We start from the raw sequence: 17,551 nt of genomic DNA on the forward strand, positions 1-17,551 counted from the left end.
TATCAAAATATTCAATTTTTTTGGCATCTAGTACTCTGTAAGACACCATAGCTTTTTGAATTGGACCTTGAAAATAAACATTTTCACGTTGCTTTTTTTTGTTTTCTTTTTTTTTTGGCTGCGCCATGTGGCTTGTGGGATCTTAGTTTCCCAGCCAGGGACTGAACCCGGGCCGTTGACATTGAGAGCACAGAGTCCTAACCACTGGACCGCCAGGGGATTCCCTCATTTTGCTTTTCATATATAGAAAATTTAGCTTCATTTCATTTGGGCATATTCATAGAGATACTCTAACCAGAAATGATCTTTTCTTTTGGTTTAAATAATTTAAAACTTGGAGATCTTTCTGTTATAAAGGGTTCATAATCCACTAAATTCTCTCTATGGTTAATTTTCCTTGTTTTTATGTTGAAGTTTATATTCTGAAGAGAGTTTCTAAATAAAGTTTAAAATTTTACTTTATATAGAAGGGAGTATTTTTGATGTTACTAATGCCTCTGCTATTATTTATTTATTTGTTTTTTTGCGATACGGGGCCTCTCGCTGTTGTGGCCTCTCCTGTTGCGGAGCACAGACTCCGAACGCGCAGGCTCAGCGGCCATGGCTCACGGGCCCAGCTGCTCCGCGGCATGTGGGATCTTCCCAGACCGGGGCACGAACCCATGTCCCCGGCATTGGCAGGCGGACTCTCAACCACTGCGCCACCAGGGAAGCCCTGCCTCTGCTATTATTAACTAACATTCAAGTGCTAATTATGTGCCATGCACTGTGCATTGTGGATTATTTTGTGGATTATCTCAATTAATCCTCCCGGAGACTTTATGAAAAAATTGAAGATGAGTAATCCAAATAATTTGTCCAAGATTTCACAGTTCATGGTAGCAGAGCTGGCATACTTACTTTCAAAGCCAAGTAAAAACAAAAAACTATGTTTGACTTTTATAAAAGGTAAAATGTGAGTCTTTAATTGGAATTGTGCTTTAGTGAGTACAAAATTGAAGGCTAGCTCAAGTTTAGAGGAAGGGTAAGATAGAAAGCAAAGGTAGTTTGTTTTACTGTGATGACCAAGTGGGACTGAAGGTGGTTTTCAAACTTAATTTAATGAATCCTTTTTAAAAAGTAGGTGAGGTTTGACTTCTGGTGAGTTTTTATTTATATGCATTGGAACAGCATGTTTGGATTGGGAGTACCTTGCCCTTAGTGGGCTCTGTAACACATAATGTGAAATGCGGATCAAACAGCATATTCTCTGTCATGCAGAATTGCTTCTAGAGGTTGAGAAGAGGAAGTGTTTCTGGGACCACCCCATACATTCTTCTTCCTTTCTTCTGTTCTAGGGCAGCCAGGGGCTGTCTGCCTTTTCTCTGTAGGATAAGGAGGTCTTCAGGTCCTTAGCTGACCCTACTCACACTGATTGTAAGCCTTCTTGTTTCCAGATAGGATGAGGACAAAAGGCAGAAGAGTTGTACAAGCTGGTGGACTAGAATCTAGCATTTCTAATAACATGTTTTTGGCATTTGATGATACTGAGAACAGAGGGGTTTTTATGTGAGCATTTCTGATTTAATCATGACAAATACAAATACAGGCAACTGTCTATTCTAGAGTTGTTTAGAATTTAGAGACTAATGAAAAGATAAAATCAAGGTCTAGGTAACTGGTCTAGGTAACTATAGGTTTTAAAGAAGAAACTATCTTTCTTCTCTTCTGGGCATATTTTTTTCAGTTCCCCTTGCTTGAAAGAAGGGACTACTTTGCCCAAAAAAAGCTTTCAAAAAAACTTTGAAATTTGGGTTTTTAACTGAAGCAGGCTTGTATACTTGGCTAACTTACTGATAGAAGGATAGAAGGATAGAGGAAGCTAGATAATTTTGGAGAAGAGTTCTATAAATTGTTGTTAAGCCTTTTTTTTTTTTGCGGTACGCAGGCCTCTCACTGTTGTGGCCTCTCCTGTTGCGGAGCACGGGCTCCGGATGCGCAGGCTCAGCGGCCATGGCTCATGGGCCCAGCCGCTCCGCAGCATGTGGGATCTTCCCGGACCAGGGCACGAACCCGTGTCCCCTGCATCGGCAGGCGGACTCTTAGCCACTGCACCACCAGGGAAGCCCGCCTTTTTTTTTTTTTTAAAGAGAAATATAACGAAACTTGAGTTTACAGGGATAATTTAATAGACTGTATAACCACACTTTATTCTTACATTAACACAAGAAAGGAGAAAATGTTTGAGATCTTTCTTAAAGGATGGAAGTATTCTTAGCTGGTCTTCCATTAATAATAGTCAGTGATGTAATACAGGATGTGATAAAGGACTGATCTGAAAGTCTAAATACCCTGGATGCGCATGTCTATTCTGTTGTTGACGTGTAGACTTTTATTAATTATTTGCCTTCCTTTTGTTAAATATTTAAGTGAATGCTCATAATAATTGAAAAGTATTACTTTATCAAGCAGTTTGCTAAAACTACTAATAATAAATTATTAAAATCCAGTGTTTGGGGGGAATGCAAAAAAGTTGACAGCTGATTTTTTTTTTGCGTTACACGGGCCTCTCTCCGTTGTGGCCTCTCCCATTGCGGAACACAGGCTCTGGACGCGCAGGCTCAGCGGCCATGGCTCACGGGCCCAGCCGCTCCACGGCATGTGGTATCTTCCTGGACCAGGGCACGAACCCGTGTCCCCTGCATCGGCAGGCGGACTCTCAACCACTGCGCCACCAGGGAAGCCCCTGATAGCTGATTTTGGACCTACCAGTTTAGCATTTGATTTATCTTTTAGAATTTGATCTTTAATAAAACAAAAACAAAACAACACTGGACCTGGGGACAGGAGATGTGAGTTTCAGTTTGACAACACTTTTAACTAGTCCAGTGATTTTGGGGCCAAGTATGTAAGCTTTCTGGAATATAATTTCCTTTTAGGCAAAATGAGAGATTGAGGTGAGTGGTCTCTTGTAACTATAGTATTGTATGCATTAAATTAATAGTACAAATTTAATTGTCTTGGAGGAGGAGAATAGGGCATGTTTAACCTGCTTTAGAGAACACTGTTTTTCTTAAGAACTGTAACAGCATCTGTTTCCATATGAATAAAGGATATGCTGATTGCAAGTCTTTAATTTTTACCTGTTCATTAAAACAGATCTCTAGTAAGCATGCTTCTATGTGTTGATCATTACAACCCCAGTACTTAGTACAATTCCTGACACATAGTAGATACTTAATAATTAGAATAAATGAATATATGCATGAATAATGAATATATAAATAATCTGTAATTCAAGCCTACCTTTCTATAAGTTATTATGAGAATTATGAAGTTTACTTCATTAGAAAAAGTTGGTACTGCTAAATATTGGTTGGGGAAAAGAAGAGTAAATTTGGAAACTTGGCTAGAGGAAGTCATCGATATATTGAAGAGGCACTTCAATATATCTTGTTCCTTGCACTATTTTTTGTTTGGAATGAGTCAGTGAAGGTACTGTATTATAAGCAGTGGAAACATTTAAATTAGAGGCTGGTTGTTTTCATAGTCAAGGGAAATCCAGGAATGTTGAAGCTGGAATTAACTGTTTCAGTTCAGGCAGGGAAAATAAAAAGAGAGAGAAGGTAAAGTTTTCTATAGTTAGCAGGAAAAAAAATACATATTATATATATACACACACGTACACATATATATATAATATACACATACATACACACACAGGTGAAATTTATTTACTATAATCATTCACTGAAAAGCTCGTTATGTAATTAATTTCATTTCTAATTATGAAGAACTCTTTAAGCTTAAAAATAGATATTAAACAGAAAAATAACTTGAGTATGTTGGTATTCAATAGATATTTTATATTTTCCTTACCAATATAGTACTATGTCTAATTTAGAAGATATATCTTTTCTTGAATTTAAAATGGTAAACGTAAAAGATACAAATATAAAAACTAACCTGAAACTACAGCTTACAACTGAACAATTTTTTTTCTAAAAATACCTCACTTTCATTTTTAATTTAAAGAAAAGTAGTAAGACAGCATCTTAAAATATATAAATAAATCTAAACTAGTTCAATGTAAGATTTTTTCCGTAGTCTTACTGGCCCCCAGCCCATTTTGCAGGGCTTTGAAGCTGATCAGTCTTCCCTAAAATGGTGCTCAAGAGTCTGAACTTCTCTAGTCCTGACTCCCTGGAGCTGATACAAGCTCTGCTGAAGGGAGAAGTAAAGAATTGGGCTTTTTCACATGTATTTTCCAATTTGAGGAAGAAATAAACATTGGGTATGTGTGTTTGAAAATTTAAGTATATGAAATACACATTTGTGTGTGTTTTTTAAAAAAAGCTGTTGTGTCATGAATGTCTTTTCTCAAAGTAGAAAGACTTTGTAACAACACAACAGAGCACTTGTTAGCAAAATTCCTGATGTCTTATTTTTCTGTTGCTCATTGTCACCCTTACAATATTTAATATATGGGAGGTTTTGGAAAATCCTGAGTGTAGGAAAGTGAATGATCGGCCTCCTGCTGTTTTTGTCCTTAATCTAAGCTTGGGCAGCTTAGACTCTTCCTACTGTCAGGGTTCTGTGGTACTGCTATACATGGCTGGCTCATTGTGTGGCATACCAAAGATCTGTCTGTTTGGCATTCCTATTTGAGAAAGCTCTACAGTTGAAATGTGGCTAGTGTAACTGAGGAAATGAATTTTAACTTTATTATGATTAATTTAAATTCGTATTCAGATAACCACAAGTCACTAATGGCTACCATCTTGGACAATTCAAATATATAATATTTCCATCATCACAGAACGTTCTCTTGGACAGCTCTGCTCTAGGGTTCTAAGACGCCCATGGGCTTGGCACAAGTCTCTGAACAAGTAGACTGTTTCCCCAGCATTCTAATTTATAAAATGGAGGTGGAGTGTGGATGAGCTTTGGTTGCCAAGAATATTAATATGTGAACAAAAACACTGTGTAGAACTTTGTTTCCTAAGGAAAAAACACATCTTAAAAATATCATGGAAAACAGATGATGCCATTTCTTAGAGTAATAACTGTTAAAAGATGTCTAGTAACTGCTAGCACAATGGTTTGATTGAGAGAATTTATGCTAATGTATCTTTGGAGGATCTATAATCCGTTATTACATTTTTCATTTAGGTACTTAAAGCTTTCACCAAAACACCCAGAATCAAATACCGCTGGAATGGACATCTTTGCCAAATTCTCTGCATATATCAAGAATTCAAGGCCAGAGGCTAATGAAGGTAAAAAAACCCCAAATGATTGAATTAGGACTGTAGAACCATTCCCCCCTCCCCGCAAAAATACCCCAAAACAAAACAAAAACAGGAACAAAGACCAAAAATCCCTATTATGACAGTGATTATAAATGATTACTTTGGAGGCCAGACATTCCCATAAGTGTCAAAAACTGGCTTTCAGAGTTAATCAGAGATTTGAGGATAAACCAGGGTAAGTCCTTAAATTGCTTTTTTCTCTGTTTCTTGCTAGTGGGACCGTGCCTGGCATAAAGTAGATGTGTGATAAAATGTTTATTGAATAAATTTGTTCTCATATTCTTCTGAGAAGTTACCACGAAGGGAGCTATACAGAAAACTACGGCCTCAGGAGCAGTGGCCTGGGTGTTTGAGGAGGTTGGAATAGGTGGATACAGTGCAATTTAAAGTGTTTCCAAATCTTTGTTTATTATCCGTGCCAGCAACCTGAAGTCAGCCTGGGTGGATTTTTATGCTAATTACCCTTAAGAGCAGTTTTTGGAGTTGCTCTAAGAGAGATTTGGACTCACCAGCCTTCCAAGTTTCCCCATATCCTAAAATTAAGATTTTAGTTTCAAGTCATATTTTCATGGTGAGAATTGTTTAGGTAGTACAGATGCAACTTCCTTCTTTTATTTATTAAAAGACACTATCTTATTATTTCATTTACCAAACTTACATATAGTAAAGGGAAGCCTCTTAGAAAGAGGTCCCATTTAATGAACCTTGTCTTAATGACACCATTCAGTCATTTCCCCTTTTCTTCTCTTTAGGGTGTTAAGCATTGTTCTTTCCGGGGAAAACTATATAGAGAGAGCATTAGTGTTTAATTAAAAGTAACAATAATAACCAAAGAGCCAAGTCCTAAAGACACTATAATCCATCATAATTTTAGACTCTTTGGTAGCTTGGGTGGGTTTCTTTGGGTAGAGTTTATGGCAGCAAATGAGCCAGAATACCAAAGGGGGAAAAATATCAGTGCTGGTTAAGCAAGAATAAACATCTTTTAAAAATCAGTGGGTAGATTTCCAAGCCATTCAGGCTTTTATTTTTTCTATAGCAAAGGGAAAAAAGGGAAAACCTTAGTGCTCAGGCCTGGCTTATTAAATGTGTTTCAGTAGCTGCCTTAGTTTGGGAGCAATTTTCCTTAGTAATTGGCTTTTCTTCCTGACTACTGTTTCTGTCTGAGAATTTTATATACTCGGTAAACAGTTATACTGGAGCCCCTCCTATCCACAGACCGTGTCTTTTCTGTCCTACCCTCCTTCCTGCAGGTGACTGTTCTTTTTACACCCAGATGCTCTTGCTGCATAGTTCTTTGAACTCTCTTAGTTAAAGTCATAATGTTTTTATTTCTCTGTGTGGCTTTTGGAAACTAGAGGGTGGTTGAATTTATTTTGACACTTGTGGGGAGGAGAGGGAAATAAAATGTGTTTGCTTAAAAAAACCCAGCAAAACCAATTGCTTTGAGGGATGGTATGGCGGTAGAGAATAGGGGAGAAAGTGACTCATTTAAGTATAACTTTGTATTCTATTTTTTCCCTATCAATTTGTTACTGTCTTAAGCAGCCACCTACACTTACTGTCCTTAGAATGCTGTAACCAATAAGAACAAACAACATAATGGATTACACGGTACAGAACTTAGAAGGCTTTTTACATTAAATTACCTATTGGTAAATAAGAATTCCAGTTACCAAGCAACTTCCCCCCACAGTGGCCTGTCACTGCCATGAGACTTTAGAAAACAGTATTCCAAATCACTTTGGAGCTTAACGGGTCTCCCTTATGTATATTTGTTGCAGGTCTCTTATCTGTCTGTTTAGTGCAATTAAATGCCTTAAATAAGCCTTAGTCATCCACCTCCTAATTCCCCCAAACAATAAACAACTTACATGAAGATGGATTTGTCATTTTACATGGTAAATCAGAGTAGGCAAGCCTTTGATTAGTTTTAAAAACCTATTAAATGTTTTACAAAATCCAATGTGTTTGGACAATTTTAAGACCTTTTAAGAGCTAATTCTATCTAAGGGATTAGATGCCTAGATGCTATAGCAATTGGGCTCGTGAAAGTGAAAGAGAAGGGCCAATGCTTATATTGGGGTACAAAGTAAGCAAATATGATTTAAAGAATAAAATAAAAGGAAACATAGATAGATAGATAGATATAGATAAATAGATAGATAGATAGATAAAACATATAATTCTTTCGGTAACATGTCTGAGGTGATTGGGAGTAACAGTTTGTGGTTTTTTTTGAAGCATTACAAGAGAAATTAATGGGTAATTCCTTTTATGGGATGGGTTCGTTATGACCTGTCCCAGATCTCTTAAGTTTTTTTCAGTTCCGTGATTTCATTCATTTATATAACTTATTAAGCTCCCAAATGTAACTAATAGGTAATTTATTAGTCTGTTGATGTTTATAATATTCTTAAGAGATCGGTGAATTTAGCAGCGATGAAATCTGCCATTATCGCCTCCGAGGCATATTTCATAATGTCCCAATTCCCATTTTTAAATGGAGGCAAGGAATCTTTAGATTCTGATTAGTTCCTTTTTATTCAAGATTTATTCTCCCTCTCTACTTGCCTCCCTCTCTCCATCCATCTCTCTCTTTCTGTCTCTCTCCGGAAAAGTGTGTGGAATCAGAGGATGGTTGTTCATCATTGTAGCAATGAAGCTGCGTTGGGTATTTAATCATGTTTAAATACTTATTACCTCTCCCTGTTTTCCACTGATGTGTTACCTGGCATTTAAAAATTGCTTGTGTAAGATTACCCTTTTATTAAAACTAGCAGTAGCTTTAAAATATAGTTTTGTCCATGTAAGTGTTCATAATTTTTTTCTTCACTGTAGATTATATTGTTTTTCTACAACAGTAACTGTCTTGTTACATTTAATGCTTTTTGCCTTGCGCTTTTACTCATTCAAATTATACAAGTAGTAGAATAACGCATACATATTGAAGAAGTTAAAATAGTTCAGAAATTAATAAAATTTCAGTGCCCCTTCTTAGTCACATCATATAAACTCTTCCCCAGCAGTTAGTATGTATCCTTCTTTTTTTCTATGCACACATTGTACTTAAATGTGTATTTATGTGTGTGTGTGTATATATATATATATATATATATATATACATTCTTCAGTTATCTTTATCATGTACTATATGGTAGAAATACTTTCATATCAAAATGTAGCTCTACCTCATTTTTTAGAAATGCTGCTTAATATTCCATAATATGGATTTTTAGTTAACTATTTCCTTACTGATAGACATTTAGATTGCCTCAAGTTTTTTATTATGACAAACTGTGCTGCCAGTGAAATGTCCTTGTGCTAGATTTCAAATAGGTCAAAAGGTTTTGTTCTCCAAAGACTATAATAGTTTTTATTCCCACTAATGTGAAAGTATTCGTTTCCCCACACTTCTGACCCTGGTGTGATTGTGTGTCTATGTATGAGAGAGAGAGTATGTGTTAATATTTTGATATTCACAGTTAATTTAAAAACTGATTGTATGGCCTCTGTGGTACTTAGTAATTTTTTCGAGAACTTTTGAAATACCTCCTTAGAGGTACGGCATTACTATAGTAGCGGTATTAGAGAATAATAGTGCTACTTTTTAATTACAAAAGACGAGCTAAAAAAAAAAAAAAAAGGAGCTACTTTTTGATGGACTGCTACTGCCTTCTAGTGGTTAATCTTGACATTTTCTTTATCTTAACCAATTTCACATTCCTTTGTGATGGTTTGTCTTTAAAACTTTATTGTTACCTCGTTTTTCTTTGTTTTGTTGTCCATTCCTTAGTTTGATACATAAAAATTGTATCAAGCTAATTCAGCATTCTTTGTTTTCATTAATATACCCTTTACTCTGACATTCTTAACTATGAAAAATCACTAACACTCTGGTCGAGTACAGCAGTTCAACTTCATTGCAGGTACTTTGCTACGTCCAAAATTATAGAGCAGTAATTGTAATGTTCTGCTAGCTTCTGAATTGTAGTCCATGCCTTACAGCTAGGATCATAAGCATTGTATGTTATAAACCTTGGAAATTTAGGATATTTTATTTCTCTATTGGATACTTTTGAGAGTTAATTCAGGAAAAGGATTAATTTAGAGTAGATCAGAGATCATAAACTTGCTTGCACTTGTTATACCACTCAAGTACCGTTTGAGACATTATTTCAGTGTTTGAATTCAGTATTGTCTTCCTCATAGGTCATGATCCTGTTCCTTGTAATCTGATCAAAGAACAAGTCCTTATATCTAATATGTATTTATTTTGTATTCACTGCTTTTGACAGGAAGCATATTGAATCTTTAAAAGTTTGTTCTTTTACAGTCCTGAGATTCTACTGTCTCCTTTTTTTCTTTTTAAGTGCAACCGTGAAAATTTTCCATCATGACCTGGACTCCTTACTAACATAGCTGTTTCTCACATTGCATTTTCTTGTTAATTTATAAACTTTACATTTCAGCTGACTGTGTGCATTATTAACAGCTTGTATGTAATTAATAAAAGGCTATATTTATTGCCTTTGTATTTTTGATCTTTTATCTTTAAATGGCTTGATTCCCTGTCACTTCCCCAGTTGCAGTTAAGCTCCCCTAACTCCTCAACTTTATTTTACTGGGTTCTATTGGCCTGTTTCTTAACTATTTTCTCTAAGAAATAAACTAGCTTGATCCTGGCTATGGCTAGAGCGACTTTCTTTTAATAAAACAGGTAGTTCTTTGATCTTAATCTTGTTGTCTATAACTTGACATAACACATTCCAATTTGTTTGATATTTACCTAGGTAAAAAATATTACCAGTTCTTTTTTACATTTTTTAAATGGCTACGTGCTCTATAGCAATATGTAGTACCTACCTTATTCTCAGCTTCCCATGAAGATATAAAATTCAAGTATAAATATCTTCAATCATTTGACTTTAAAAGTGTCTATTCTACATTTTCACCTACTTGCCTCTTGAACTTCATACATTTATGAAACTCAAAACTCTTATACTTAACTATTGGCCTTTCTCAGTCTGGTCCAGACATTGACCAAGTGTCCACCATATGCTGAGGTAAAGTGCCATGAATTTAAGGGGATATGCAGAAGAAGAAGCACAAGACACAGACTTTACCTTCAAAGAACATATAGTACGGTTGGGGAGCAAGAATGATGCATTAATTTTAACAAGAATATGAAGAAAGAAGTTCATGACTTAGTAGATTATCATTTTAATATAAACCAGCCCTGAGTTTAAAAATTTACCAGCTTTAAAAATCTAATAGTAATAGAAAGTACCCATATCAAGGACTGAATACAACTAATACATTTTATGAAACCATTTAAAAACTACACGGTATTCAGTTATCAGATACTTTAAAATAACATATATATTCAAAAGTAAAAGAACAAGGTGAAAATTGCAGCAAAGAACTGGACATTATAAAAAAGAATCAAATGGAAGTTCTAGAATTTAGAAATATATTATCTGAAATTATGAACTCAATAGATGAATTTTTAACAGAGTAGACAATGATGAGAAAGTATTAGTGAACATGAAGATAGGGCAGAAGGAAATAGCTGATGGAAGCACAGAGAGTTAAAAAGACAAAACCAACAAAAAAACAATCCACAGAAAAGAGTGTAAGACATGTGGGGCACAATAAAAAAAGTTTGACATGTGTATAACTGGAATCCCAGAATAAGAGGAGAAAATGGAGTTGAAGCTATAGCTAGATAATTGCCAAGAATTTTCCAAACTGATGAGAGATAACAAGCCATGGAGTCAGCATTACAAAACCCAAGCAGGACAAATAAAACTATACCTGTATACATCATAGTCAAATTGCTGAATACCAGAGATGGAATCTTAAAAGTGGCAGAGAGAAAGAAAGTTCTTCAAGGTAAAAGCAATAAGACTGAGCACTGATTCTTAACAGAAACAGTGAATCCAGAAGACAGTGTTATGAGATCTTCAAGAGTTAAAAGAAAACGAATTAGAATTCTGTAAGCTGTGAAATACCCTCCAAAAGTGAAAGCAAACACATCCAAATATTTTATTTTTGCCTCAAGATGTGACATTTATATTTACAGTGCTGGATCCATATACTTGCTGACCAGTCAGCTTTTTCTTACTGCCTCTTCTGTGAGCCTCTAAAATTCACAGTTCAATTTATAATTTCAGGTAGTCATAACAAGTAAAATTCCAAGATGTCAGACCTCCTTTCTTTGATTTTGAGAAAAGGCAAAGTCTCTTCTTTATTTCAGTATCTATAAGATAGGATAATATCTACCCATCCTATGTCCCATGGCTGCTCTGAGAATCAGTTCTCTTAACATATGTTCACCAAGTTTTTCAACTGAATATTACTATAAGAATGTAATGATTAATATATTAGTTTTTTATTTATGAATTTTAAATGGTAAAAGCAAAATAGACATTTTCAAATAAACAAAAAGTGAACATTCATCTCAGCAGACTCACACTAAACAAAATACTAAAAGTAGTTTTTCAGGCAGAAGGAAAATGATTTCAGATGAACACCCAGAGATGCAGGAGGGAAGGGAAAGCAGAGAATAGTATAAATATATTATAAAATATAAACGAATACTGTCTGTATAGAACAGTAGTGTCTTCTGGGATTTAAAATATATGTCAGGGCCTCCCTGGTGGCGCAAGTGGTTGGGAGTCCGCCTGCCGATGTAGGGGATACGGGTTCGTGCCCCGGTCTGGGAGGACCCCATATGCCGCGGAGCGGCTGGGCCCGTGAGCCATGGCCGCTGGGCCTGCGCATCCGGCCTGCAGTGGGAGAGGCCACAGCAGTGAGAGGCCCACATACCGCAAAAAGAAAAAAAAAAAAAATATATATATATATATATATATATATATATGTCAAGGGACTTCCCTGGTGGTGCAGTGGTTAAGAATCTACCTGTCAGTGCAGGGGACATGGGTTCAATCCCTGGTCTGGGAAGATATCACATGGCTCAGAGCAACTAAGCCCATGTGCCACAACTACTGAGCCTGCACTCTAGGGCCCGCAAGCTGCAAGTACTGAGCCCATGTAGGGCCCATGTGCTGCAACTGCTGAAGCCCGCATGCCTAGAGTCCGTGCTCCCCAACAAGAGAAACCACCACAATGAGAAGCCTGTGCACTGCAACAAAGAGTAGCCCCCGCTCGCCGCAACTAGAGAAAGTCTGTGCACAGCAATGAAGACGCAACGCAGTCCAAAAAAAAAAAAAAGTCAAATTAATACACAAAACAATAGTAGCGTATGAGACAGGAGGGAAATTAAATACAGTTAGAGTGTTCTAAGGTCCTTGCATTATCCTGGAAGTGGTAAAAGTTATAATTAAGCTTTAGTAAGTCAAGGAAACAAAGTCTAGCAAAGGAATGTGTGATACTATGATCCAACAATCCCACTACTGGGCATATACCCAGAGAAAACCACAATTCAAAAAGACACATGCACCCCAATGTTCATTGCAGCACTATTTACAATAGCCAGGTCATGGAAGCAACCTGAATGCCCATCGACAGATGAGTGGATAAAGAAGATGTGGTACATATATAAAATAGAATATTATTCAACCATAAAAAGGAACGAAATTAGGTCATTTGTTGAGACGTGGATGGATCTAGAGACTGTCATACAGTGAAGTAAGTCAGAAAGAGAAAAACAAATAACGTATATTAATGCATGTATGTGGAACCTAGAAAAATGGTACAGATGAACCGGTTTGCAGGACAGAAATTGAGACACAGATGTAGAGAACAAACATATAGACACCAAGTGGGGAAAGCTGCGGGGGTGTGGGGATGGTGGTGTGATGAACTGGGCAATTGGAATTGACATGTATACACTGATGTGTATAAAATTGATGACTAATAAGAACCTGCTGTATAAAAAATAAATAAAATTCAAAAATTATATGAAAAAATGTATGATACACAGTGGAGGGGGAAATGAATAATAATTTAAAAAAAACTTAATCCAAAAGAAGGCAAGAAAGAAGAAGAGAACACAGAACAGGAAGGCAAATAGAAAACAAATGTATGATGGCAGTTCTAAACCAAAGTTTGTAGTCATTATGTTAAATGTAAATGATTCAAATACTCCAAGTAGAAAACAGAGTTTGCTAACTGCATTAAAAATGTGTTGCTTATGTACAAGAAGGAATTCTCTCTCTCTCCCTCCCTCCCTCCTACATTTGAAATACACACCAATAGATAAATAGACAGATAGGCTGACTGACCCAGGAAAGTTGAATGTAAAATGGTGTAAATACTAACCAAAAGAAAGTTGGCAAAACTATGCTGACATTGCACAAAGTAGACTTTGAGGAAAGAATCATTGCAAGAGATAATGAAACATATTTCAGACTGATTTAAAAAGATTAACCTACCAGGAAAATAAAATAATTCTAAATTTGTGTAACCAAATAACTACCCTCAAAATATATAAACCAGATTGACAGAGCTAAAAGAGAAATAAACTAATCCACAATCTCGGTGGGAGATTTTAACTTATTCCCTTAGTAACTGTTAGAATCTGCCAAAAAGAAAAATTCAGTGAGAATACAGAAGAATTGAATAATACAATGAACAAATTTAATCTCATTGATATATAAATTTAATCTCACTGTGCCCCACAACTGCAGAATATACCCTTGTTTTTCAAATGCACATGGAACACAAAATTGACTGTAAAGCTGAGCCATAAAGCAAATCTGAAAAATTTTCCAAAAAATGGAAATTGAAATCATATAGAATATTTTCCCTGACCACAAAGAAAAGCTAGATATCAGTAACAAAAGTACAGCTGGAAAATTTCTACATGTTTGAAAATTAAGCATTGCATTTCTCAATAACCCATAGGTTGAAGAATAACATGATGAAAATATAGCATGTCTAAATTTATATGCTACCACTAAAGCTGTGTTTAGAGGAAAATTTATAGCTCTAAATGCATATATTAGAAAAAAGAAGGGACTTCCCTGGCAGACCAGTGGTTAAGACTCCGTGCTCCCAATGCAGGGGGCCTGGGTTCGATTCCTGGTCAGGGAATTAGATCCTACATGCCGCAGCTAAAAGATTCCGTGTGCCGCAACTAAAGATCCTGCCTGCTGCAACAAAGACCTGGTGCAGCCAAATGAATGAATGAATGAATGGCAAAAAGAAGAGCTAAAAATTGGTAACCTTAAAGTATCCACCTCAGGGGTTTAGTTAGATCAGCAAATCAAGAAGGTAGAAGGAATGAGATACTAAAAGAGTAGAATTTTATGAAATAGAAAACAAATGTGACAGGATTTGGAAAGCTATAAGTTAGTTCTTTGAAAAGTCTAATAAGAAAATGGATAAATCCTTGACAAGAAAAATTAAGAAAAGTGAGAGAAGGCAGCAATAACCAATATTAGGAATAAAAGGGGATTACTACAGCTCTTGCATTTAAATGATTTTTGGAGGATATTATGACAATGTTTATAAATTTGTTTTTTTTTAATTTATTTAATTTATTTTTATATTTGGCTGCGTTAGGTCTTTGGTGCTGCGCCTGGGCTTGCTTTAGTTGTGGTGAGCAGGGGTCACTCTTCATTGCAGTGTGTGGACTTCTCATTGAGATGGCTTCTCTTGTTGTGGACCACGGGCTCTAGGCACGTGGGCTCAGTAGTTGTGGCTTGCGGGCTCTAGAGCCCAGGCTCAGTAGTTGTGGAGCACAGGCTTAGTTGCTCCGCGGCATGTGGGATCTTCCCGGACCAGGGATCAAACCCGTGTCCCCTGCATTGGCAGGCGGATTCTTAACCACTGTGTCACCAGGGAAGCCCTATGCTTATAAATTTGAAAACACTATTGCATCAATTTACAGAAAGTACAATGTAAGAAAATTATTGCAAGAACGGAGTCAAGATGTGAATCATCAAGATATCTATAATTAAAAACCATTTCACAAAGATGGCTTCACTGATGGACTCTTCTAAGCATTTGGGAAAGATGTAACATCAGTCTTGCATATACTCTTCCAGGAAACAGAAAAGAGGAAATACTTTCCAACTTGCTTTTTGAGGTCAAACCACACAAAAACATCAAAAGAAAGTAACTTTCAGGCCAGTCTCTCTGAAACATAGATGTAAAAGTCTAAAACAAAATATGCCAAATCCAGCAATATGAAAAAAGATAATGCACATAACCAAGTTGAGTTTAATTCAGGAATGGAAGATTGTTTGGACATTCAAAAATCTATTCGAATTATCACAATAATAGAATAAAAGAAAAATTATGTGATCATTTCAATCAATGCAGAAAAAGTGCTTGATAAAATCTAATACTTATGATTAAGATGTTTATTTTTTAAAAATTTGCGAAAAAGATATAGGAAGGAATTTCCTTAATCTGACAGAGAATCTACAGAAAAGTTACAGCAAGCATCATAATAGGGGAGTAGTGAAAGATTTCCTCTTGAAACTGAGAACTGAAGAAGAATGCTTACTGTCAGCACTTCTATTTAGCATTGTAGTGGAGGTCTTGGCCAGTATAATAGACAAGAAAAAGTAATGAAAGGTATGAGACTTATAAAAGAAGGAATAAGTTTGTCGTTATTCTTAATATAATTGTACATATAGAAAATCTAAAATAATCTACTGATAAACCATAAGAATAAAAAAAGTGAATTAGAAGGGTGGTTGCATATGAGGCTATTATAAAAATCAATTGTATTTGTGCATGTTAGCAAGAAACAATAGAAAATGTGATAAAAATATTTATACAATAAAAAATGTCAAATATTTAGAAATAAATTTAACAAAAATGGGCAAGGCCTCTACATAGAAAGCAAAAGAAATGGAAATTTCTTTCAATTTCATAAAATAAAAATTTTAAAAGAAATAAATGATATTCATAGATTGGGAGACTCAAAATTATAAAGATGCCAGTTTGCAAGTTGGGGTTGTGTTGAATCTATAGATTATTTAAAAGTCCAACAGCACATGCGTGTGTGTGTGTGTAAATTAACATGCTAATTGTACAGTTTATTAGGGAAATGTAAGGAGCCAAGATGATTTTGAAGAAAGATGTGTTTTAAAACTTCCACTACCTGATATCAAGACTTGTTATAAAGGTACAGTAGTTAAAACAGTGTGGTATTAACAGAAGGGTAGGCAAATAGAACAGTGGAACAGAATATAGAATCAAGAAAATATCCCTATCTCACACCACACACAATCAGTTCTAAGTGGATTGTAGATATAAATATGAATGGTAAATAATATATCTTCTAGAAGATAATGGAGAATAGCTTCATAATTTGGGAGTAGGTAAGGTTTCTTAAGCTGAACACAAAGTACTGATCATAAAAGAAAAAAAATAAATTGGACTACATTAGGTTTAGTAACTTATGTTCATCAAAAGTCACCATTAAGCAAGTGAAAAGGGAGAAGGTATGCATAATACATATAACCACAAAGGATTTGCATCTGCATATATAAAAAGACTGCAGGGCTTCCCTGGTGGTGCAGTGGTTGAGAGTCCGCCTGCCGATGCAGGGGACATGGGTTCGTGCCCCGATCCGGGAAGATCCCACATGCCGCGGAGCGGCTGGGCCCGTGAGCCATGGCCGCTGCGCCTGCGCGTCCGGAGCCTGTGCTCCGCGCAACGGGACAGGCCACAACAGTGAGAGGCCCGCGTACCGCAAAAAAAAAAAAAAAAAAAAAAAAACAGACTGCAAGTCAGTACAACAGTCCAAGAGAAAAATGAGCAAACAGCACTTTACAAAAAGAGGATATCCAAAGAGTCAATAAATATGAAAATATGTTAAACCGAATTTGTCATACCCAAGAATGGTTAAAATTAAAGAGACCAACAATACCAAATGTTGTTGAAGATGTGAAGTAACTGGAACATCCATACACTGCTGCTTGCTGTGCTGAACTTGGAAAACTGATCACAGTTTCTACTAAACCTGAACACACACATACCCTATAACCTACATCTCCATTTAAAAAAATTGAAAAAAAATTTTTATTGAGGTATCATTGACATATATTAGTTTCAGATGTACTACATGGTTTGATATTTGTATACTATGTGAAATGATGACCACAATAAATCTAGTTAACATCAATCACCACATGTAGATACAAAATTTTTTTCTTGTGATGAGAACTTTTAAGATTTACAACTCTTAGCAACTTTCAAATATGCAGTACAGTATTATTAACTGTAGTCGCCATGCTATACATTACATCATTTTCACTCCATCCATTTTGCCCACC

The 17,551-nt window shown here is 35.9% G+C and overlaps 1 protein-coding gene across 1 annotated transcript in view; it reads left to right on the forward strand.

Moving 5' to 3' along the window:
- CLIC4 (chloride intracellular channel 4) overlaps positions 1-17,551 on the forward strand; it is an 85,839-nt gene that overhangs the window by 61,530 nt on the left and 6,758 nt on the right. The window contains exon 4 of the mRNA XM_060089176.1: positions 5,152-5,258. Within this exon, the coding sequence (XP_059945159.1) occupies positions 5,152-5,258 (107 nt within the window). The remainder of the gene's footprint in view (positions 1-5,151; positions 5,259-17,551) is intronic.

The sequence above is a fragment of the Mesoplodon densirostris genome, chromosome 2, assembly GCF_025265405.1.
Source record: "Mesoplodon densirostris isolate mMesDen1 chromosome 2, mMesDen1 primary haplotype, whole genome shotgun sequence".
Taxonomy (NCBI): domain Eukaryota; kingdom Metazoa; phylum Chordata; class Mammalia; order Artiodactyla; family Ziphiidae; genus Mesoplodon; species Mesoplodon densirostris.